Source organism: Thunnus albacares, chromosome 20 (assembly GCF_914725855.1).
Source record: "Thunnus albacares chromosome 20, fThuAlb1.1, whole genome shotgun sequence".
Classification (NCBI taxonomy): Eukaryota; Metazoa; Chordata; class Actinopteri; order Scombriformes; family Scombridae; genus Thunnus; species Thunnus albacares.
This window is the reverse complement of record NC_058125.1, coordinates 25,973,097-25,996,512: the sequence shown is the minus strand read 5'-3', so window position 1 is coordinate 25,996,512 and position 23,416 is coordinate 25,973,097. Positions and strand designations below refer to the sequence as shown.

At 41.3% G+C, this 23,416-nt stretch overlaps 1 protein-coding gene across 5 annotated transcripts in view; it reads left to right on the top strand.

Moving 5' to 3' along the window:
- ankfn1 (ankyrin repeat and fibronectin type III domain containing 1) overlaps nt 1-23,416 on the top strand; it is a 146,348-nt gene that overhangs the window by 69,500 nt on the left and 53,432 nt on the right. For 4 of the 5 annotated variants that reach the window (XM_044337847.1, XM_044337851.1, XM_044337850.1 and 1 more), the window contains exons 7-10: nt 789-914; nt 7,201-7,399; nt 11,123-11,333; nt 19,579-19,773. In XM_044337847.1, coding sequence (XP_044193782.1) covers nt 789-914; nt 7,201-7,399; nt 11,123-11,333; nt 19,579-19,773 — 731 coding nt within the window. The remainder of the gene's footprint in view (nt 1-788; nt 915-7,200; nt 7,400-11,122; nt 11,334-19,578; nt 19,774-23,416) is intronic. The other variant, XM_044337848.1, reaches the window with a different exon arrangement.

Below are 23,416 nucleotides of genomic sequence, written 5' to 3'. Positions count from 1 at the left end.
TTAACCCAGCGGAGGAGCCTCAGATGCTGGGATAGATCTGCTGCTGATATCCTCTCACACATTTACTTCCTCTAGTGAGTATCACTGATGCCCTGGTTTTATTTTAATCCATAGAAATCATGACAGAATTTTAAAAAGCATCAGGTTGTATTTTTTGTACTTCGACAGCTTCGGAGCAACTTTTGTTGTCCAGTTTTGATCTGACAGGTGTCTCGTCTGGTCTGGTGTTTGTGGGCAGAACAGATCTTCCTCCTCCTCCTCTTCATCGTCGTTCTGGTGCAGAATTATCAGCCAGTTGAGGAGGACTGGGATCCAGTTTTCAGCTTTGCTTGGTTGAATTTTTGCTGCAGTCCAGCGTGAAGTGAGACTGCAGCTGTCTCGTTCAGTCCCTCTTGTTCCCTCTCTTGGAAAAAGAAGAAAGATTTCCACTTGCACAAGATATTTGATCAAACTATCAAACGTTTATTGAGTTCTGTAGGAAATTCCCATCTCTCGTAGTGTTATTATAACACCGCTGAGATGTCGGTAAACGTGACGATGCTGAGAAGTGTCTCCGGTGACAGTTTGACACGATGAACGGAGGGAGGAGGACGTTGATGTTTGGGTGTCAGGTTGCGTTTCTGGAAGGTGTGAGAACTTTCTGAACATCCTCTTCTGGTTCTTTCTGGTGTGAACTCACCTGAAAACACCTGTCGAAGACTTCTTCTCTTTTTTTTATGTCTCTTTCCAGTCACAGATTTATTATCCTCAGGTTCTTATGTGTCTGTGTGTTTGTGTGTGTGTGTCAGGTCGGACAGCAAGATCTCACGTTTAGCCCAGAGGTGGAACCAGAGGCCAGCAGGAGATGCTCTGATCAAAGACCTGAAGCCCCTGTTTTACACGGGATTCCCCCGATCCTCACTCAGCCTGGACAGGTGAGGACACACACACACACACACACACACACACACACATACACACACACACACACCATCATGAGGAGCAACTTTACACAAAAAAGTGTCCTCATATACAGAAATAACAGACAACAATTTTTCATCTCAGATTATCAGGTTTTCTTTCAGAAAAACAAACAACATTAATAATATTATGAAGCAAAATCCCAGATAATATTTAGTCATGTGTACGGTTATGAAATGGGAGAAGTAACTTTGGTTCATGTCCTCAGAGACAGTAAGTGTGTTTCCATCAACCTGTTTTTATGCACATTTTCAATTTGCATATAAAAAAAGACTTCTAACATCATTAAATATCTTAAAAAGTGTTTCCTGTTGTTTAAATCACAACGTGCATGAATCATGTGACTTAAACGTCACTGAAGAGCTGAAAACATCAGATCAGTGTGGAGCGATGATGAGGAGACTGTAACCTTCCTCACGTCAATACATGAAACTAACAGAATGTTTCCATCATGTTTTTCCATCGTTTGAGTTTTGGCTGTCGCTCTTTTAATGACGTCACCTCGTTGTGTCTTCTTCTTCTGCAATGTTATAACGGCACCGACTGGAAAATTAGCGCCACCTGCTGTTTATCTGCTGATATTCACACAACAGGAGTGGATGAAAACAAACATTCACAAGAAATGCTCATCGAATCTTCAGTACAAAAGATGTTTCTTTGATAAAAAGTCAAAAAGCACAAGCCTGAGAACATAAAAACTGAAACAGAGGAGTCAACTACGACTCCCAAGGTGCATTGCAGTAAGAAGCATCCAATTACAGACCTTTGTAGACTTTGTAGAAATCTGATAAAACACTGAATTCAGTGTGATTATGAATGCTTCAATGAAGCTGCAGCTCTGATTTACATCCCTGACCGGCTTCCTCTCCATAGCAACAGCAGCTGAGGATCATGGGTATTGTAGTATTTAAAGCCATCTGCCAAACTGACAGATAAACCCAAAATTGTAGTAGAAACAAAGATGAAATAATTCAAACCAGTGGTCAGATAATAAACATATAGTGTGGTTACATGATCCAGGAGACTGCTGTGTTTCTATGTTTAGGAATATTGAAAGATCATTGACAGATCATTTGGGAGGAAAATACCTCAAAAAGCTGCAGAATAATGGATCAGGTGAAGAACATAATTCAGAGTGTAGAGTCCAGTATTTTAACATGTGTTTGTAAGCAGTTTATTCAGGGTTCGGTTTAGAGTCACCACTCTGTTAATTGCTGACAGAGCCTGAAGCATCAGCACTGTTGCCATGGTAACCTGTAGTTTAACATATTGTGCTGTGATTTAGAGCGGCGGTTAAACTGTTGACCTGAACGACGTTTGAGGCGTCCTCATTTATATGAATTTAATACCTGACAGGCAATCAGAGACAAACACTTTATATCATAACAGATGTTTCATAATCGTATAATTATATATGTATATATGTGTGTGTGTGTGTGTGTGTGTATGTGTGTGTGTGTTTAGGTTGTTAATCTTGTTTGTGTGAGCAGTGAGAATAAATGTCTGCAGTCACAGTCTGCTCATTGACCCACTGAACTGGGTGGATCATGTAGATAAACAGCATGTGTTGTTATCTTGTGTAACAACAGCAAATTACACTGTTGAGGTAACTGATCCTTCAAACTCATTCTGCTTCATTACCACTGCAGCTGATGTCATCCAGAGTATTCAGGAACTGTTAGTCTGCTGTTATTCTTTATTTTCTTATAGCAACAAATCCTTCGAAAGACCCAAACTATTGAGTATCTTTAAACACTAACATTAAATTAAACACGTTATTTTATACCTTAAAAATCAACTGAAATCACATTGAGTCATCCCTTTTTGTTGTCAAAGACAATGTTTTTTAAATGTAATATTAATAGTTAGGAGTTAGGAGGGGTGTGTCGGTGTCTGTGTTTGATTGACAGCAGTTTGAGGGGTGTGTCGGTGTCTGTGTTTGATTGACAGCAGCTGGAGGGGCGTGTGGGTGTCTGTGTTTGATTGACAGCAGCTGGAGGGGCGTGTGGGTGTCTGTGTTTGATTGACAGCAGCTGGAGGGATGTGTCGGTGTCTGTGTTTGATTGACAGCAGCTGGAGGGATGTGTCGGTGTCTGTGTTTGATTGACAGCAGCTGGAAGGGTGTGTCGGTGTCTGTGTTTGATTGACAGCAGCTGGAGGGGTGTGTCGGTGTCGGTGTTTGATTGACAGCAGCTGGAGGGGTGTGTCTGTGTTTGATTGACAGCAGCTGGAGGGGCGTGTCTGTGTTTGATTGACAGCAGCTGGAGGGGTGTGTCGGTGTCGGTGTTTGATTGACAGCAGCTGGAGGGGCGTGTGGGTGTCTGTGTTTGATTGACAGCAGCTGGAGGGGCGTGTCGGTGTCTGTGTTTGATTGACAGCAGCTGGAGGGATGTGTCGGTGTCTGTGTTTGATTGACAGCATGTGGAGGGATGTGTAGGTGTCTGTGTTTGATTGACAGCAGCTGGAGGGGCGTGTGGGTGTCTGTGTTTGATTGACAGCAGCTGGAGGGGCATGTCGGTGTCTGTGTTTGATTGACAGCAGCTGGAGGGGCGTGTCGGTGTCTGTGTTTGATTCACAGCAGCTGGAGGGATGTGTCGGTGTCTGTGTTTGATTGACAGCAGCTGGAGGGATGTGTTGGTGTCTGTTTGATTGAGGAAAAAATTGTACAATTTTTAAATATTAGTCAAAATTTGCAATTAAAGACCATAAAAAATTTTGAAAAACAATTTTAAATAAACATTTAAATGTTTATTAGTAAATAAACATGTATTTTATGTGTATGTGTGTGTTTGTGTGAATGACCAATAAACACAAATAATAATTAATAATAAAAATAAAACCAGTACTTATATTTTTTTATAAGACGAAATGAAACACAAAATCGTATTTTTGAGATTAGTGATAAAAACAATCACAGATAAATAAATGAAAATAATGAAATGAAACTGAAGATTCTCTGGAGACGTTTGTGTTTTCACCATCAGGCTGAAGGACGGACGTCTGGATCAATTTGTAGGCTGAACCCAGTTCACACACACACACACACACACACACACACACACACACACACACACACTCGCTGTCAACGTGGGTACTTATATATAGAACAGAAGTATTAGCAGCAAGCTGTGCTAAAAGAAGCAGAATGTTACTCATCAATAAATAATATTATATTTGATGATATTTGGAGTATTATTACTGAAGTATTCAGACTAGAGCTGCAACAGTTAGTCAATTAATCGATTAGTTAATTGAAAGAAGATGTATCACTAACTACTCAGATAATGGATTAATCATTTTTAGTCATTTTTGAAGAAAAAACACTCAAAAGAAGGTTCCAACCTCTCAAATGATTAAAATATAATATATATGAATATCTTCTGGTTGAGGACAAAACAAGACGTTCGAGGACGTCACGTTGGGCTTTAGGAAACATCAATCCACATTTTTCACAATTTTCTGACATTTGATGGACAAAACAACTAATTACTAACGAAAATAATTGACAGGTTAATCAATAATGAAAATAATCAATAGTTGCAGCCTTTATTAACAGGTTGGCAGCATTTTAATGTTACAGCCGGTTCAGGTAGAGCTCATTTTAATAATTCACACAATATGTATAAGATAAATATTTTTCAATATAGATATTAACGACCTGTAGAACTGACAATATGTGATTTTACAGATAAATCTCATGATGACGTAGAAGACGTTTCTTTCTCTTTCAGTCCGCTGACCGCTTTGCTTTTTTGGCTGCAGAACTAAAATGAAAATAAATTTTCCGACAGCAGTTTTTTTATCAGCAGTAAAAATGAATCTGGATGTATGTCAATAAATCATCATCGTCACCATTTTGCAGGGTTCAGATTGGACAAAGTGACGTTGGAGCTCAGCTTAGACTCTAATGAGATGACTGTTATTATTAATTATCATCAACACACAGCAGAGAGATTCAGCCAATCAGCAGCAGTGTTTTGACTCTGTGGCGTCCTGCTGGGTCGAGTGCAGAACAATCAGCTGGAGCAACGACGAGACGCTGCTGCTGTGTTTCCTGTCCTCATGAGTGTGTGTGTGTGTGTGTGTGTGTGTATGTGTGTGAGAGAGGCTTTGTTATTTACACAAATATGTAATAATACCTGAAGGGTTTGTATTTGCTGCAGAGAGTCTGGACACATCATCCAGCCTGTGTAACTGACGGTGGTGAACGTTATCTTCTGTGATTCTGAATCGATTCACAACATTTTCACTCTCATTTATGTTTCACTCTGTTAAGTGGACAAAGGACACCAGTCAATACAGACAGAGTCTAAAAATGAATCCCCGCCCCCCCCTGCTGTGTTGATTGAACCAAGAACATGTGTTGAATCGATGATGGAGTCGAGTTGTGAGATTCTCGCCTCTATGATGTAACCGCCTCCACTGACAGCGACAGTCAGTGTTTGTATTTACTGATTCATTGATTTTATTTCCACGCCCGCCGTAGCGGGGAGTCTTTGGGAGTCTTGATCAATCAATATCGATACTGTTAATAAGTTCAAAACATAGACTCATGTGTCTCACATTCAGTGTTAATCTGATAAAATAGAAGCGTTTCTGTTTCAGGAGACGTACAAGTTTCAGACGTCAGAAACGCTCTGTGTGGATCGGCCGTTCAGGTGCTTTCAGACAGCGAGAGGAAACGTCAGTGCACTCAAAGCCGCCACCGCCGCTGCTCCTGGATACCTCTGATCCTGCTGCTATAGTAGAATAGCGCCAGTTGTAGCTTGTTTGCTAACTAGCATCGTCAGATCAGACTTTGAAGCTGATGTTGCTCTGATTATTATTACTAGTCGTATCTCTATTATTATCATCATTGTTATTATTGTCGTTGTTATTATGCTTCTCTGTGTCTCTCTCAACCCAACCAGTCGAGGCAGATGGCGTCCACCTAGAGTCCAGTTCTGCTGGAGGTTTCCTCCCAGTAAAGGGGAGTTTTTCCTCGCTGCTCATGGAGGGATGTCAGGTCTCTGTGAATGAACCTGCTCTATGTTAAAAGTGATGTGGCGCTGTATAAATAAATTGAAGTGAAATTGAAAGCGTCTCTCTTCATTGATCCGTCTGTTCTGTGAATCATTCAGTCAGATCAGCTGTGCGTCAGTGTTTATTTACATCAGCTGTGTAAGAGCAACCTCATCACTGATATGTTTACGTTGCAGATGGAGACACAGATCAGTTTCAGTGCTCAGAGGCTGTATGTATGTTTACCTCTGTGACTCATAATATATCATATAATCATCCATAAGAGGCACAAACTGGTGTCGTAGTGGAATAAAGTGTAATTAACTCTGCGGTGCTGGAGGGTGTATGTGTATCAGCTCTTCCTCACAGAGACGATCATATGAAGGAAGCCTGTACAGTCGGCTCCTGTATCACTGCTCTCCTTCATCATAAAAGCCTCTTTCTGACAGTCTTGTCATCTCAGTGACATGTTGAATTTGTCCAGGTGTCATGTAGAGACTGAAGGAGGGCCGAGGCCGACAGGAGGTCATTTAGACGCCTGATGAAGAAATGAAGCAATCTTTCCTGACAAGGCGAGAGCTGAAGGGAACGTCTCCAGCGGAGTTGTGTGTCTCACAGCAGCAGAGAAGTCGTATAAAGCCGGTGGTTGTTTTCAGGTTCTCTACATGTCGGAGCCCTCTGAGTCAGTGGTTGTTGTATAATACCTCCGAGAGAGAGACAAGTACTGAGGCTGAGTGTTGTTCCTTTCATCCGTTTGTGCTGTTTATGTGAGTCCTGGTCGCAGCAGCGTTCTCACCGACCATCATCCTGCAGATTCTCCTGGTTGTTGTTCCAGTGTCTCCTCTCACTTCCACCCAGGAACATGAATTATACAGACTGGAGACTCTTTACTGCACATGAAGCTTCGTTTTCATACTCAACAACTTCAAGTAACAAGTAACATTTACACTTTGAGGTGTATTTTCAGTATACAGCAGCTGACAGACAGTTAAATATGCAAAGATACTTTAAAACGTGTTCAGCACCACAGACAGCCAACGTTAAGGAGCTCTGAACGGCGTGAACGTGCACTTTGGTAGAAACATGTAGAAACTTTAGTTTGAACTTCTTGGATCGATCGTTATTAGTCGAATGACAGATAATGAAACTTTAACTCCCACAGCTGATTCATCATCTGAACATTTGCAGATTAAAGTCTAAACTTTTCTCTTCTTCTTCTTCTCTCTCCGTCCGTCGCAGCAGACACCTCCCGGGTGTTATGACCCAGCAGATGCAGAACCTGCAGTTGTCCCAGACCAGGAAGTCCCCCAGCGGGCCGGCCTCCCCCAGCGCCGCCAAGCGCCTCTACAGGAACCTGTCGGAGAAGCTGCGAGGGAGCACCTCCTCCTTCGAAGATTCCTACTTCTTCGGCAAGACGGACCGTCTCCGCAAAGCCTCGGTGAGTGAGAGAGGATGAGAGAGGAGGAGGTTCACTGGATCAGAGCTGCAAACATTAGTCAGTTCATCGAAACTATTAAATTAAGTTCCAACCAGTTAAATAACCAATTAATCATCATACTCTGATTCAAGCTTCTAAAATGTGAATATTTTCTGGTTTGTTTGACAGTAAACTGAATATATTTGAGTTGTGGACAAAAACAAGACATTTGAGGAGGTCATGAAACACTGATCAACATTTTTCATGATTTCATGGATTAAAGAGCTGATTGATTAATAGAAAATAATAGACAGATTAATCAATAATGAAAATAATCATTAGTTGCAGCCACAGCACCCATACAGTAACATACATATATGTACACAGATGCTTATTATGTTATATTATCATTCACATTATCATTCACTGAATACAAAAAAAGCATATGTAGAAGGTGAGAGAACAACTCCTGCAGCCTGTCTCTCTTTCTGCTATATATATATACACATAAAGCTGCTTCAGTCGTCCAATCAGAGGACAACAGAAATGAGTTTAATCCTCTGATTGGATGGTTGAAGTGTGCAGACAGACCTAAACATCATAAACTAATAAATATTCCAGCAGTAAGTGAGACAGCTTCCTGATCTAATACTTGTATATTTTAGTGCTCACTTCAAGTACATTAAAGTTATTCAAATCAATCAGATGAATATACTTGAACTGAATATCTCTGCAATACTTCAGCTGCATCCAAGCTGTTCTTTAATGGTTTTTTAGTGTAGAGAGCTGAGAGAGAGAGAGCCGTGTGCTCATCAAACACTCTGCAGACATTTATCTGCAGGTTCACCAGGACATCTCTATCTGTAACACCGGCCCTAAAGAAAACCAAACTGTTCAACAGATGAACCAAAATCTTGGACAAAGTGAAAAGATCTTGTATTTCTCTACCAGAAAGCATGAAAACCAGTCCAACAGTGGTCCAGATATATTTCCCTCTGAACATCACATGTTCAGGCTTTTGTCTGCTTATTAAATTATTTCAGATGAAATGTCAGATGTCAGATGTAGACATGGAGGAGGGAAACCCTGTCGGCCTGTTTCTGTCTGACACAGAGGGATCAATAAAGATCTGGTTTGGTGCTTCACTAATTCGATGTCTTCACAGGCTGAGACTCTGCTCCTTCATTTGTCTTTTATTAAATCTCCGAGCTGCTGCCTCAAGCTGTTTCTCATTTTCACGATGACATCATGAGATCTCCGTCTATCACCGCTCCGCTGCGTGTCTGTCGTCGAGGTTTATATCTCAGGTGTTTCTCTTACAAACTGATAATCGGTCGGTTGTAAGAGGAGGGTTAGATGCAGCCGGACGTGTCGGCGTAGCAACGCTCGTCTTCTCCGCCGCCATCATCACGTCCTTCCCGCCGCTGCCCCCGTCAAACATTTGGTCAGTGTGGGATTCATGGTGTGTGACGGGGTGTTAGGGGGTCTCTGCCAGCCTGCTGACATTTACACACCAGTCACAACAGCAGACATGAAACAGAGAGAGGCAGGCGGGGGGGGAGGAGGAGGAGGAGGAGAGAGGAAGACGGATCGCTGCCTGTGAAATCACAACTCACTTGAATATTTTTGGTAAAATATTCCAGAGCTGCAACGATTAGTCGGCAGAAACTGAATCAGCAGTTACTGTTGTTCAAACTTCAGGCTTCATGCAAGAATATTTTCAAATTCTTATCTTAAACTCTCTTTTTGTCTGTGAGGTTTTACTGGTACCAGTGTTTCAAGTCAAATACAACAAACTTTCTGCCTGAAACTGTCTGAACTGTCATAAATCATTTCAGCCTGATGGACGTCGTCACCTTCATCACCACAGACGGCCGACGGTAACGGCGTGAACGTTTCTTCTTAGGTCCATCGATCACACAAGGCCCTGGTGTCTTCTGGAGCTGTAATAATGAGTTGATTAATCGATCGGTTTTCAATTATTAAATTAATCATCAACTATTCTGATAATCGATGAATCATTTTGATTCTCTGATTCCAGCATCTTAAATGTGAATATTTTCTAGTTTCTAAACTGAACATCTTTGAGTTGTGGAAACAAAACGAGCCGTGATGATGTCATCTCGGGTTTTGATTGACATTTTTTTATGGACCAAACAACTAATTGATTCATCCAGAAAATATTCAACAGATTGATCGATAATGACAATAATGAAGTCTGACTCAGATTATTACAGGTTATTATAGACGTGTGACTGCAGTGAAGCAGCAGGTTGGAGCTGCAGTATCTGCATGTGACTCAGTTATAGAATAAAACAAACACAAACCGTCCTGATGATGAGATGAGATGATGAGATGAGATGATGAGACCCTGCAGACCTGCTGCTGGATCCTCAGTCTACTTCATCATAAAAAAACAACCAGGACAGAAATCCAATTTAACTTTTTTAATACATGGACGTTTTTTTGGGGGGTGAGACGTGCTCATCCAGCGTTTATTCTGCCAATGAAATTGCTTTATTATTAAAAAGTCAAATGGGAGCGCTGTCCTAGTCTCTGCTCTTTATCGTCGTACGTGAAGGAAACGACCTCACAGCAGAGTCGACGTGAAGCGTCAGACGACCGCAGAAAGAACAAATTAAATTTTTTACAGCCTGTTTGATGTGACTGATAGTTACGTTTCCTCTCAGAGAAATTGATTGTTCTCGCCAGGTAACAGCTCGGACACTCTTATTGCTTTCTCTGCTTTCTCTGGTGAAAAGAAAAAAAGCTTTTTTGCTCTTTTGTTTCATCCATCAGAAGTAAAATAAATCTCCTGTAAATAACAATAAGGACGTTTGTTTTTTTGAACATCTGCAGAACAGCTGGAGCTTGTTTTATTCTGTCGTTTTATCATGTGGAGGTAGAGAGTCGTGTCTCTGAGAGGGATCATTTTTAATCCTTTTATAGTATCGCAGCAGAAAATTGCTCATTTTCTCATCATGTGTACGAAGCATGTTCAACAGTCACTGGCTGTCGAAGGCTCTGGATCTCCGCCGTCCTCCACGATGATGACGGTGATGAAGGTTTTGATGAATGACAGGAAATCTGGAGCCAGATAGTTTTTCCAATACTACTAAGCGTCGGGACCCGTTTCAACAAATCTGCAACATGCGAGCTTGAATTTCAACATGATTTAATTTCCTCTCACATTCATTTTGACACCGATAGTTGAACATGTGACTCCCAAACCTGTCTGTGTTTTATCAGCGACAGTCATTGTGAAACATGCGGCGAAGTTCTTGTAAAACGGCTCCTTCAGTGTCTGGGTCCTGAGTATAAATGAAATGAAGGAGGAGGAGGAGATGGAGGAAGAGGAGGAAGAGGAGGAGGAGGAGGAAGAGGAGGAGGAGCAGGAGGAGGAGGGGGGGGGGGGGAGAAGGAGGAGGGGGGGGGGGTTGGGGTGTCCAACAGGTGAAAACAATATGAAAAAGGTCGCTACATGTCAACACTCACCTGCTGACAACCATATGTGTTGCCACGGTTACGAGGGTCCTGCATACATATAATAATCTCTTTCACAACAGATGGATTTGAATTAAAGGAAAAGTTCAGTTTTTCACGTCTGTCTTAAAACAAAACTGTGTGTCAATAACACATCCCATCTTCCCGTGCTGCTACTCTGCTCTCACTTCCTGTCAGAGTGGCGTTTGTAAGTGACTTCCTGTGAGAATCTCTGTCTAAATGTGTGTGTTTATTTATCAGACCATGCAGGGCAGCGACTGCATCTTCGAGGCGGTGGAGCAGCAGGACCTGGACACGGTGCAGATTCTGCTCTACCAGTTCTCTGCCGAGGAGCTGGACCTCAACACCCCCAACAGCCAGGGCCTGACGCCGCTGGACATCGCCATCATGACCAACAACACGCCCATCGCCAAACTGCTGCTGAAGGCCGGCGGCAAGGAGAGTCCTCACTGTGAGTACGACACGTTTCCCTGCATGTAAAGAAGTTTCATTTGTGACCCTGATGAGGACTCGAGACCTGAATGTGCAGAAATCTATCCGGGGAGGGAACGTCTCCCCAGACAGGATGAGAACGCAAGTCCAAACTAGCGTCCTTGGTATTGAGAAAGGCACGAATTCCTGCGGGCGTGCTCGCCACATATCGCCACTTCCCGTATCCGTCGTTTTAAATTAAAAGCCCTCTAGTGTTTCATACACAGTCCAGCCGTAGACCAGGTTCTGACCTAGAACCGACACTCTTCACACAGTCGACACAACGGCAACAATCATGGATCAAACTGTGACACATTTGCATTGTTTTCACACAGAAAGCGTTCAGTGACTACAGCCTTCACATGTCCAGACAAGCAACAAAACTCTTCAGTTTATGTTCAAACACTAACATGTATTCATACGGATCAGAACCACTGAAATACATCGATATTCAACCAGAAAACAAGACGTCTCCTTCCTGTAGATACACTGTAGTACGTTCTATAGAGAGATACACATCTGACTGTATTTACACTATATACACATTTATACACTATCAACCATTAAACTACATAAACACAATATACACATTTATACACTATCAACCATTAAACTACATATAAACACAATATACACATTTATACACTATCAACCATTAAACTACATAAACACAATATACACATTTATACACTATCAACCATTAAACTACATATAAACACAATATACACATTTATACACTATCAACCATTAAACTACATAAACACAATAAAACAGTGATGTAATAAAGATCTTCATGTTCTGCATGTTGTTGTGTGTCTGATTGACACATGAGTTGTCGTGTTTGTGTGTAAAATGAGCAGCTGTGTGTTGGTAAAGTTCAACATGTGGACTCAGTGTGTAACAGGTGACTATATCAGCCTCATAGTTTATAATGCCCCCGTTAAGTTTCTTTTATATTGCTGATAGTCTCTGCGTTGTGTTGTGATGATGATGATGATGACGGTGGACTAACGGCTGACAGTTGACTCCAACGAAGACACCCAGATGCTCCGACGTCGATTCAATGATGTCTGTTTATTACTTACAAGCACTTTGGGATGTGGGGGATACGAGCCCGCTCTCAGATAATCACTCTGATCAGTAATAAAGTCTCTCTCAGGTCAGCTATACATTCATATTTACAGGTTTCCATTTAACAGTCACACACTCAGCTGGTCTGACTGGTTCCCCCGGTGATGCTTTATAGCTGCATCGTTACCATGGATACTGTGTAGCCAAGTATTAAATATTAAATATAAGATAACAGCATTAAATAATGAAAATAACACAAATATGTAAACCATACAACTATTAAATAAAGTTCAAATTACTGACAAAATCATGTTTCGTATTAAAAGATTTTGCTATTAAACATAGTGACCGTTTAAAGCTCAACTAATGTGTTTAATGTAACATGCAAGAGCCAGATGTTACACATGCTGGGAACCAGTAAAACCATTCAAAACTAATATTGTAATAAAGTGACTGAACATGTACTGACTAACCCAGAAACATGTTTTCAGTGTTAAATTATGTTTTAAAAAGGAAAACTTGTGACGAGAGATCACCATGTAGACTCCATATATACAGTGTATATATATGTGTGTGTGTGTGTGTGTGTGTGTGTGTGTGTGTGTGTGTGTGGATCAGACAGGGTCTGTGTTTGTGTCTGCAGCCTAGTCTGGGTCTCCTCTACCCGGACCTGAATGAGCCCGCTATCCCCCCCCCCATCACCCTTCACCCTCCTCCAGTACCCCTCCCCAAGTCCCCCCAACCCCTGCCCACACACACACACACACACACACACACACACCCATCAGTCCCCCTGTTGTCCTCCATAAACCCTCCAAAGACAGGTGGTTCTTACCTTACTGCTGAAACCCCCCCAGCCCCCACAGTCTGGCTCTGTGTGTGTGTATGTGTGTGTGTGTGTGTGTGTGTGTGAGGTGGGGTGGGGGGGTGGGGGGGGGGGTGAAACAGTGGCCACTTTACAGCGAGCGGGGCCTCCTGCGTGACTCCCTGCTGAACAGCCTTAACAAGGTTTGTCGTTTAATGGTTTAACTTTTCCAATGATGCATGTAACGCCGGGGCAATTACAGCTAAGTGATTTATTGTGCTGCGGGGGCCGCGGCGGCGAGGGCTCTCCAAACAGCGGCCTGGACTCTGGGCGGCGGTACAATCCCATCCTTGTAAACAAACACAGAGTAAACATTGCCGCTGTTTTCCCTCCTGGGGCCTGCTGCTCTCTGTTTATGTCATTCCTCAAGTGCCAAGTAAATCAGTCAGCCTCGGCCTGACAGCCCCGTGTGTGTGTGTGTGTGTGTGTGTGTGTGTGTGTGTGTGTGTGTGCGCTCACTCACGTGCACTGGTCAGTTTCCATCCATAAGTTGGTGTGTGTGTGTGTGTGTGTGTGGGTGTGGGTGTGTGTGTGTGTGTGTGTGTGTGGGTGTGTGTGTGTGTGTGTGTGTGTGACTCTGACTTGAGTAAAAGAAGAAAAACCGCAACGTAAAAATCTGCATCACAACTACAAGTTTCAAGCTTTTACTTTGTTAAAGAAAAGTTTCTTATTAATTTAATGAAACAGACATTTAAACATCATTAAAGCAAAACCCTGAACAGAGAGATAGAAGAAGAACAGACGCAGGTGTGAGTGAGCCGGAGAGGAAGAGTAGAAAGTCTGTTTATGAGCACAAGAGAAGTGAAACTGAAGCTTTAATTTGATTTAATTTTTCAGTGTAATTCTGTGCAAAACTTAAATCAGCACTATGTGAATTTTAACTTTAAACCCTGAGTGAACAGAACTGAGCAACAATGTTTTATTTCTTATGAAACTAACTATTAAAAAAATATATAAAAACTACACAGTCAGTTTAAGGTGAAGATGAGTTTGACTTTATTATTTAAGACTCCGTCACATCAACAAGTTTCTTCAATCTTTTACTTCTTTATATAACAAAACAAAATCCTGATAACATGTCAACAACAGTCATGTTCTCACTGACTGTCTAACTCAATATTTCAAGTCAAAATTCTGTGACATCAGCTCATAATTTCTACTCAGAATGAGATTTTTAAAATAAGTTGATAACATGATCGAGGTTTTATAAAGTTAATTTAAGTTTATATACACAGACACAACATCTCATTCACTTCAATGAGCTGTAAGTTTATAATAAGTGTAGAAATATTCATTAATTTATCATTTGTGTAGTTAATAAACTGAATCTTTGTGTTTTATCTGAGTCGAGTTGAATCAAACTACTTTATATATTGTTGGAGGAAAAGTTTTCAAAATGCAGTCGAATAGCAGAACACAGTGTGTGTGTGTGTGTGTGTGTGTGTTAATGTGTCTGAGCTCACCTACGTTGCCTGTGTGTTAATTTACGAGGCCCCTCGGGGCCCCCGTGGTGGGGGGGGGGGGGGTTGCTCTATATTTATCCTCCCGTCTCTTCAGTCAGACACTGTGTTTCTGTTTGAGATTCAGCAGCCTGTTAATTTACAGCCTCAACAATTAGCCACCGTTAGCAGCTAGCCGGGCTCTGACAGGCCGAGCTGAACAGGAAGTGACACCTCCAGGTTTTTAATATGGCTGCTGGCGTTTCCAACGGCAACTGCCAGACGGATAGAATGAGCAACACCCGGCAGGACGTAGTAGTAGTCTAAACATTAATCAAACTTTATTTTAAATTCTGTTGGAGATCCCAAAGACACCAAATGTTTAAAACTATTTATTTTAAATAAGGCAGGTTCACTAAAGAGACTTTACTTATATATACTTTAATTAATCTCCATTAATCAGTCAGGTTGGTGTCTGATTGGTCAGAATGTGATAGAAACACATTCTGTTGTGGTTTTGTTGAAGGATCGAGAATCAAACAAATCTTCAGCTGCTGAAATCTTTTAATAAACTATTTTGATAAAACTTTAACCTTGAGACCAACGAGCTGATTTGACCTTTCAGTCCTTAAACTGCAAATCAACTGACTGACTAACACTTCACATCAAATAACTCATTACAATCATTTGATGATGTTTTAAACAGTTCAAACAACCACAGTTTCATTCAGATCATTGAACATTTTCTCATTTATTTCACTATTTTATTGTTTTTTTTAATTGAAGAAATTTCATTTCATTTCATTTATTTTTTATTTGAAGGACGTTGCTCATTAATAAACAGAGAAAAAGCCTAAAAGGATCATTTCCTGTCGTCCTGGGCCACATTAATTAATAGTACAGAACATAATTAACACACACAGACTAAAACAGTAAATATCCACCAATCAAACAACACAACACAGATTATTAGCTTATAATACATGTGAGGAAAGGATTGATTTAATATGTGCTGAATGTAGTTTTGTGTGTTTTGATAAAAACATGAGTTGAGCAGCTGTAACTGCAGTGTGTGTGTTGTGTGTATAAAGAGCCTCAGTGCACCGATCACGCTGCAACAACCTCATCCCATATCAATCAGAAACAATTATCAGAAGCAATTAAGTCCATTCAGTAAACGTCCCTGCAGAGAATCACACTGATCCAGTCCCTCTCACATTACTCACATTTATTATCTTCCATCAGAGGAAACTGACACAAACACTCACAGCAGATAATTACATCCAGTAATTAGACAAACAAGGATCCTCATCACTAAATTAACATATCAACAAAAAAAAAAACACTCAAGTATTTGTTCAGTTTCAACCTTTTTAAAGTCCTTTAGTGTTTCACATCCTGTAGTTTCATATTCAGCCTGAGAGCTGTAATCTGTGTTTTTCAATAATAACAGTCTGGTGTGTCAGTGTGTAATTTGTTGCTTGTGGCTCGTTTTATTCTAATTATCAGTGACTCTGCGGCTTTATAGTGAGTTTCAGCTCGTTGTTTATCTGTCCGGCTGCAACTTTACTGTTCTGCTTCACTCTCAGCGTCTCTCATAGCGTCGTTTTATGAGAAAAAGCTGTAAAAATTCACTGAACACTACCTGCTCAGCACCAAACAGACACAGTTATCTGTAGACTAGCTGGTGAACATAGTTAAAGAGTCAGATATTTCCCTCAGGAGTTGGTAGAGAGTAAAAACAGAGTTAAAAGAGAGTGAATATTGGACAGAAACACGACTCCACATGAATGATAATGTTGCTCCGTAACTGCTGGATGTGGAAATAAACAACACATCCTCATAATTAAATGATATCATAGGTCTGAAATTCAACCGGCAAAAACCGACCTTTAGTTACGCCATCTAGTGGTCGTAGTAAAGAACTCCAGAATGAACCTTAAGACCTGAATGCACCACTTCCTAAAACCGTCACTCATCACTGTTAAACAATAGTGATGTTTTATGACGCTGTGGTTCAGGTCTGGTCAAAGATCAACATGGCTAATTTCACTCTGTTAAGGTTAGAGAGACATGTGTCGTGGGTTAAAGTTACTACTTCCTTAAACTTAGGCCACCTTCATCATCATCATGGCCACGGGGTTAAAGGTTAGTGGATGATTGTAGTTACACTTTTTTACAAAACTCTCCTCTAGCAAAGTCTCCTGTTGGGTTAAAGCCTCCACCCTCCTCCTCTGAACGTCATCTGAACCGCTTGACCTCACAGTTACTACGGACGCTAGATGACATCTGTCATTTAAACGTTACTATATGTTGTTTTTGGGCGACTGACGTTACGACCTGTTGAGTCGTTTTTCTTGAGAGGACGAAAAATCAGTTAATGCAGGTTTAAATAAAAGAACAGAAGTGTTAAACCAGCAGTCAGGTGTCTGTAATCATTCCTCCTGTTCATACTGGATATTAAAAGATCCTTCAAATGTGTTTTCAGTGTAAATGATGGAGGATAAAATCCACAGTGTGTCCACACAGTCATTTAAAAGTCTGTGTGAAGCTTCTATTCAGCTTCATCAGTCTGAGTTAGTCATATCAAGTGGATATCTGACACATTTACAGTCTTTTTAGCATCAAATTCCCTCTTTGTGTTTCCCTGTTGAGCTGCAGGTGGAAGTATAGTAACAAAAAGAGGAACTTTGGCACTAAAAAGACTGTAACGTTGAAAGATATCTACTTGATTTGATTAATTTGGACGCTGAAGCTTCATATTAGCTTCAGATAAACTTTGAAATACATGAATTATTGATTACAGCAAGAAAAACATGTTTCAATGTTCATTTTGGCTCCTGATTGTTGTTTTAAGACAGACTAGAGAAACTGTGAACTCGTCCTTTAACACTTACAGGCTGTTAAATGATGATAGAGATCTTTTTGCAGCCACACACACACACACACACACACACACTGATTGGTGTGTGAATGAGGGTGTTGTTGTTGTGCTGCTGCTGTTTGTTTGTTTATGCTGCTGTCATGGTTCATGACTAAAAACTGCAGCTGAGAGCAGTAAAGCAGCAGCAGCAGTGTTTTCTCTTCATCACTCATCATCAAGCTTCCATAAAGAGTTAAAAGAAGCTCATAGCAGCTCATAATCAAGTCCTGGTCGGATCACAGGTAGATTTAAAAGAAAGGGAGTTTTTATTTACCTAAAAAGAAGAATTAATTTACAAAAAAACCCCAATAAACAGGTCAAATAAACAGAAGTAAAGTTGGGTTAAAGCTCCGTTCAGACAGGATGAACATCACAGGAGGAGGTGAGGAAGGAAATAATTGAACTCATGGTTCTGGACGGTGTTTTAAACCGAAGGGAAATAACAGGATCGGATAGACACGATCAGATAGATGTGGACGTTTCAGCAGGACGAAGCCAAAAGACAAAGCCAAGAGCAGGAGTGAAGAGGAGTCAAAAATCCTTCTCACAGTCATAACTCAGTCAAACCTGAACACACAAGACATGAAACACATGTTGATATCGTTCAGTGTGACTTACACTTCCCGAGGACATCGTTATCTCTGATCGTCCAGTAAACCTCCATAAATCCACTCTGAACCTGCCTGAGAACCATCATCAACATTCTGAAGTTTTCCAGTTGATGGTCGTCAGTTATCATGTTACACTGCAGACGGAGGTTATTTCACTAAATGTGAACAAATATGGTGTCAAAACGTGTCTGAAAGAACATGTTTGCAGTAGAAAGAAGCCTTTATGTTTCATTTATGCAGCTTTTAAATAACCTGTCTGAGATTTCTGCCTCCAACTCTGATGGAGGTGATTGAATAATCTACATTATACTCTGCAATCTGCGGTTAAAGAAGAAATATTTGATCCTTTCATTATGAATGTCCAGACACAGTTTCCAACGTTTTGGCCTTGGTTTTGTTCCTCCCCCCCCCCCCCCCCCCCTCCTCTCTGGCTGTATGACTGTATAACGCGGCTCGGCCTCGGCCTCCGCTGGCCTTGAGAGAACTTGAACCTGAAGCTTCCACTCCTCCGCAAACTCACTTTTATATTAACGAGAGACACACAACTCTCCGTCCAGTCAACGAGAGAGAGAAAGCTCCGTCTGACGCAGTCTGAACATCCACATCATGTCTTTTCTTTGCCAACACGTGGATGTAGTGACGTAGTGAATATTCACCTTCTCTCTTTCTTTGACAAGGTTTGGTTCTCTGCACCCTCAGAGGTTTAAACACAGTGCAGCTTCATTATCAATGAATCCGCTGCTTCTTTTCTTCATTAGTCAATTATTTGTTTTGTCTGTTAAATGTTTGAAAATTGAGGAAAATGTTTCTCTCAGTCTCCCAGAACTCAAAGTGAAGTTTTAAACCAACAGTCCACAAATTCTTGACATTTCTGTTTCAGAAGTGAATCAAACGATTAATCAATTAGTTTTATGTCAATCAACTAATCGATTAATCGTTGCAGCTCTGATGTCAGACTTTATAAAACCAACAGATATTGTCTCAAAGTTGGTTTTTTCTCCATAATTGTACAGAAAGTCTTAGTGGAGATGATCCTGTTATCAAACTAGTTGTTGATTAACGGTCTGACAGGAAGTTATAAAATGTTTGGAAGCAGTGAACGTTGTCTATGTTCATAAAACGGCAGTTAAGCCATTATGTTTCACCTGTTTTGGTGGTTAATGTAGATGTTTGAGGGACTGTTTATCAGGATTTATTGGAGGTGAACGTGTATCTGCAGGAATACGGATGGTGGTTGAAATGCGATCATTAAGGTGCTACCCGCCGGACTGGTAACCGCTGTGTTTGTGTGTGTGTGTGTGTGTTTTGTGTCGTAGTCGTGAGCGTGGAGAGTCGGGAGGCCCACCTGAGCTCTCTGGTGGTGGAGGCGGAGCAGCGGGCGGCCGACCTGGCGGCTCAGGCGCAGAAGGACGGCCTCTCCCTGGAGGCGTGCCACAAGGACAAACAGCTGAGAGCCTGGGAGTGGAGGAGCAAGCTGTACAAACGCATGAAGACGGGCTTCCAGCACGCACGTGAGTCAACCGCTGATGATGGTTTGTTTCTCATCAAGCTGTAAGACTGACGGCAGCTTCAGTTACAGGTGACGTCTGAACACTTAGTGTCCTTCATTAAAGATCCTCTGTGGAGTTTTTGTCCCATCGCTAAGTTTGTACTTCCTTACAGAGGACGTATCAAACACATTTCCAGCTCGATATTTATATTCTGGGGCTCTACTGGAATAAAAACTCCTTATTTATCTTCTACTGGTCCTTTATGCAGCCCCTCAGTTCAGCCTCTGTCTGAAACAGGCTGTTTTAGCTCCTGTCTCTTTAAGGCCCCGCCTCCCGATGAGCCCACTCTGTTCTGATTGGTCAGCTTTCAGGAAGCTTCGTAAACAAACTATAGTAGCAGGATTTCACTTCTTCTTCTCCTTCTTTACTCCAAATGTCAACTTCTCAAATCCATCCGAACATGTTGGAGCTGAACAACACATGGAAACACCTTAGCAACCACCTTAGCAACCACCTTAGCAACCAAGATAACTAGCTGGTAAGCAAGGTAGAAAAAAAACGGTGCAAACGAAACGTCCAAAGCAGGTTTAAGCCCTGACCTTTGACTTGCAGGCAGCATTTCTACACATGTTCACCTCAAGTTATGTAACTGTTGGAAATATTAAACATCCAACATCAGAACAGGATATAAATAACAGAAAATCACTAAAAGCTAAATATGCCGCCTTTAAGTTCTTAGTAACTACCAGCTAGTTTCAAACTCAAGTTGCATCATTAAAACTTAAAGATCTCCTCCTGACATGTTTTAAAACATATAAAAACCGTGTTTGATAATAATTTGTGTATGATATAGTTTGTCCATCTCCTCCTTCTCCTTCATGTAAAAACCCAGAATCTCTGACACTAGATGTCTCCTCCTTCACTGTAAAGTCTCAGTGTTTGTGTTCTGGAGGCTTCAAGCTTCCTCATCACACTTGTATAAGTCGGTTACTGGACCATGATTGGCTCCAAACTAGTTGTGATGTCATCCAGGTGTTAAACTTTTAGATTTAACCCTCACATACTCATACATTTCATATTCTTATTCACAGTTTATCTCAATACCAAACGTCTGAACCACAGATCTGTTGTTCATTCATAAATACCTCATCACTCATTAATAAAGAGCGTTTATTATTTACACTATTTGTTTATGGAGAAAAAACATCACAACCAGACTGAATCATGGTCCTTTGTTACATAAACAGGACAACATGAGTTTAATGAATTATAGTGAACATGAAGACATTTTTTAATGGTGGTTTGTGAGTTTTTGAATAAATATGAGCCAAACATCCTCTACACAAATGTGTATCAGAGGGACGACATTTTTTCTGGGTGACTTTAGTAGAGGTCATAAAATGTCTGGCTAAAAGAAATAAATGTGTTTCTGGTGTTTTTACTGCTCTCAAATGTAAAAAAGAGAAGAGAACAACATCCAGCTGAAGGAACAAGAAGAAAAACATCCTTCCTGCTGATAGAAAAAGCTTCAGCAGCCGCTTATTGTCTTCTAGACTGAAGTTCCTGTTCTCCAAAGACAGCGGATCAGGTGCGGATGCAGTTTTTTGCGACAACACCGATTCTCTGTAAACGATAAACAGACTCGCACAAAAGCAGCAGGATCACCGCAGAGCTGCAGGAGGTTTCTGTCAGAGAGGAAGAGGAGGAGGAAGATTCAGCGTTTTCATTTCACCTCTTCCACATGAAAGCCCGTCGTATCGCTCAGAGCTTCTCTCTCGTCTCTCTCTGTGACTCCTCTAAACAGATTTTTTTTTTGCAGCTCGGTCTCAGCGGTGATTTACATTCAGCTGCTGCTTCAGGCAGGAACGACGCTGAGATGTTCCTCATGTGACTGGAGTCATTTTCCACTAATAACGGGATTCGTGCTGCAGCGTCGACGCATGACGGGAAACCTGCAGAGATGCAGCTGCTGCGTAGACTAACGAGTTTGACACATTACAGAGTTTTATTGTGAAATAAACAGAAAATAAGAAAAACCACCTACAGGAAGTCAAACTGCATCGACGGATTCCTTCGTCTCTTCATCTCAGTTCCATTAAACTACATTCAAAAATAAATTATATTCAGGTTTCCTCAATAATAGACGTAATAATTACTGAGAGGCTCGTGTATTATAGGTGGCAGGATATAGGATATAGGTATTGATCATATTGATGTTATATCCTCAGTGGTGAGAACAAGACAATACATATAATACATCAGAAAGCCTTTGATTGGATCAATAGAGACCTTTTATATATTATATATGAGTATAAATTCATATGTTTTGGTGTTGATGGTAGATTTTATAAAGCCATCAAAGCCCCAGTTTCATGTTTACAGTTCAATCATTTCAGGACTTTATGTAAATGATTTTTTTTTTACATTTTATCAAATTTTTCACCAGACCTGATGAAAAAGATCTTTAACTGGGATCGAACACATGGTTATCCTGCAATATTCTCTCTTTATCACTCGCAGCGTAACATAAACACAGTCGAACGAAAACTATTAAAGATCTATGAGGAACAATGGAAGGAAGACATTTAAAGACTATTATTACATAGAACCATGTATAAAGTTACATTTACTGAGGAGGCAGCGCTTCCTGTGTGGTACTTTACTGCTTCATGTGGTTTTTGTGATCTTGTTGTTGTCGAGGATGAAATTCATTTTAGTATTGTATTGGGGTTAGGGGTTAGGATTAGGGGTTAGGGGTTAGGGGTTAGGATTAGGGGTTAGGGGTTAGGATTAGGGGTTAGGATTAGGGGTTAGGGGTTAGGATTAGGGGTTAGGGGTTAGGGGTTAGGATTAAGGGTTAGGATTAGGGGTTAGGATTAGGGGTTAGGATTAGGGGTTAGGGGTTAGGATTAGGGGTTAGGGGTTAGGATTAGGGGTTAGGGGTTAGGATTAGGGGTTAGGGGTTAGGGGTTAGGATTAAGGGTTAGGATTAGGGGTTAGGATTAGGGGTTAGGGGTTAGGATTAGGGGTTAGGGGTTAGGATTAGGGGTTAGGATTAGGGGTTAGGGGTTAGGATTAGGGGTTAGGGGTTAGGGGTTAGGATTAAGGGTTAGGATTAGGGGTTAGGATTAGGGGTTAGGATTAGGGGTTAGGGGTTAGGGGTTAGGATTAGGGGTTAGGGGTTAGGGGTTAGGGGTTAGGATTAGGGGTTAGGGGTTAGGATTAGGGGTTAGGGGTTAGGGGTTAGGATTAAGGGTTAGGATTAGGGGTTAGGATTAGGGGTTAGGGGTTAGGAGTTAGGATTAGGGGTTAGGGGTTAGGATTAGGGGTTAGGGGTTAGGAGTTAGGATTAGGGGTTAGGGGTTAGGATTAGGGGTTAGGATTAGGGGTTAGGGGTTAGGATTAGGGATTAGGGGTTAGGAGTTAGGATTAGGGGTTAGGGGTTAGGATTAGGGGTTAGGGGTTAGGATTAGGGGTTAGGGGTTAGGATTAGGGGTTAGGAGTTAGGATTAGGGGTTAGGATTAGGGATTAGGGGTTAGGAGTTAGGATTAGGGGTTAGGGGTTAGGATTAGGGATTAGGGGTTAGGAGTTAGGATTAGGGGTTAGGGGTTAGGATTAGGGATTAGGGGTTAGGAGTTAGGATTAGGGGTTAGGGGTTAGGAT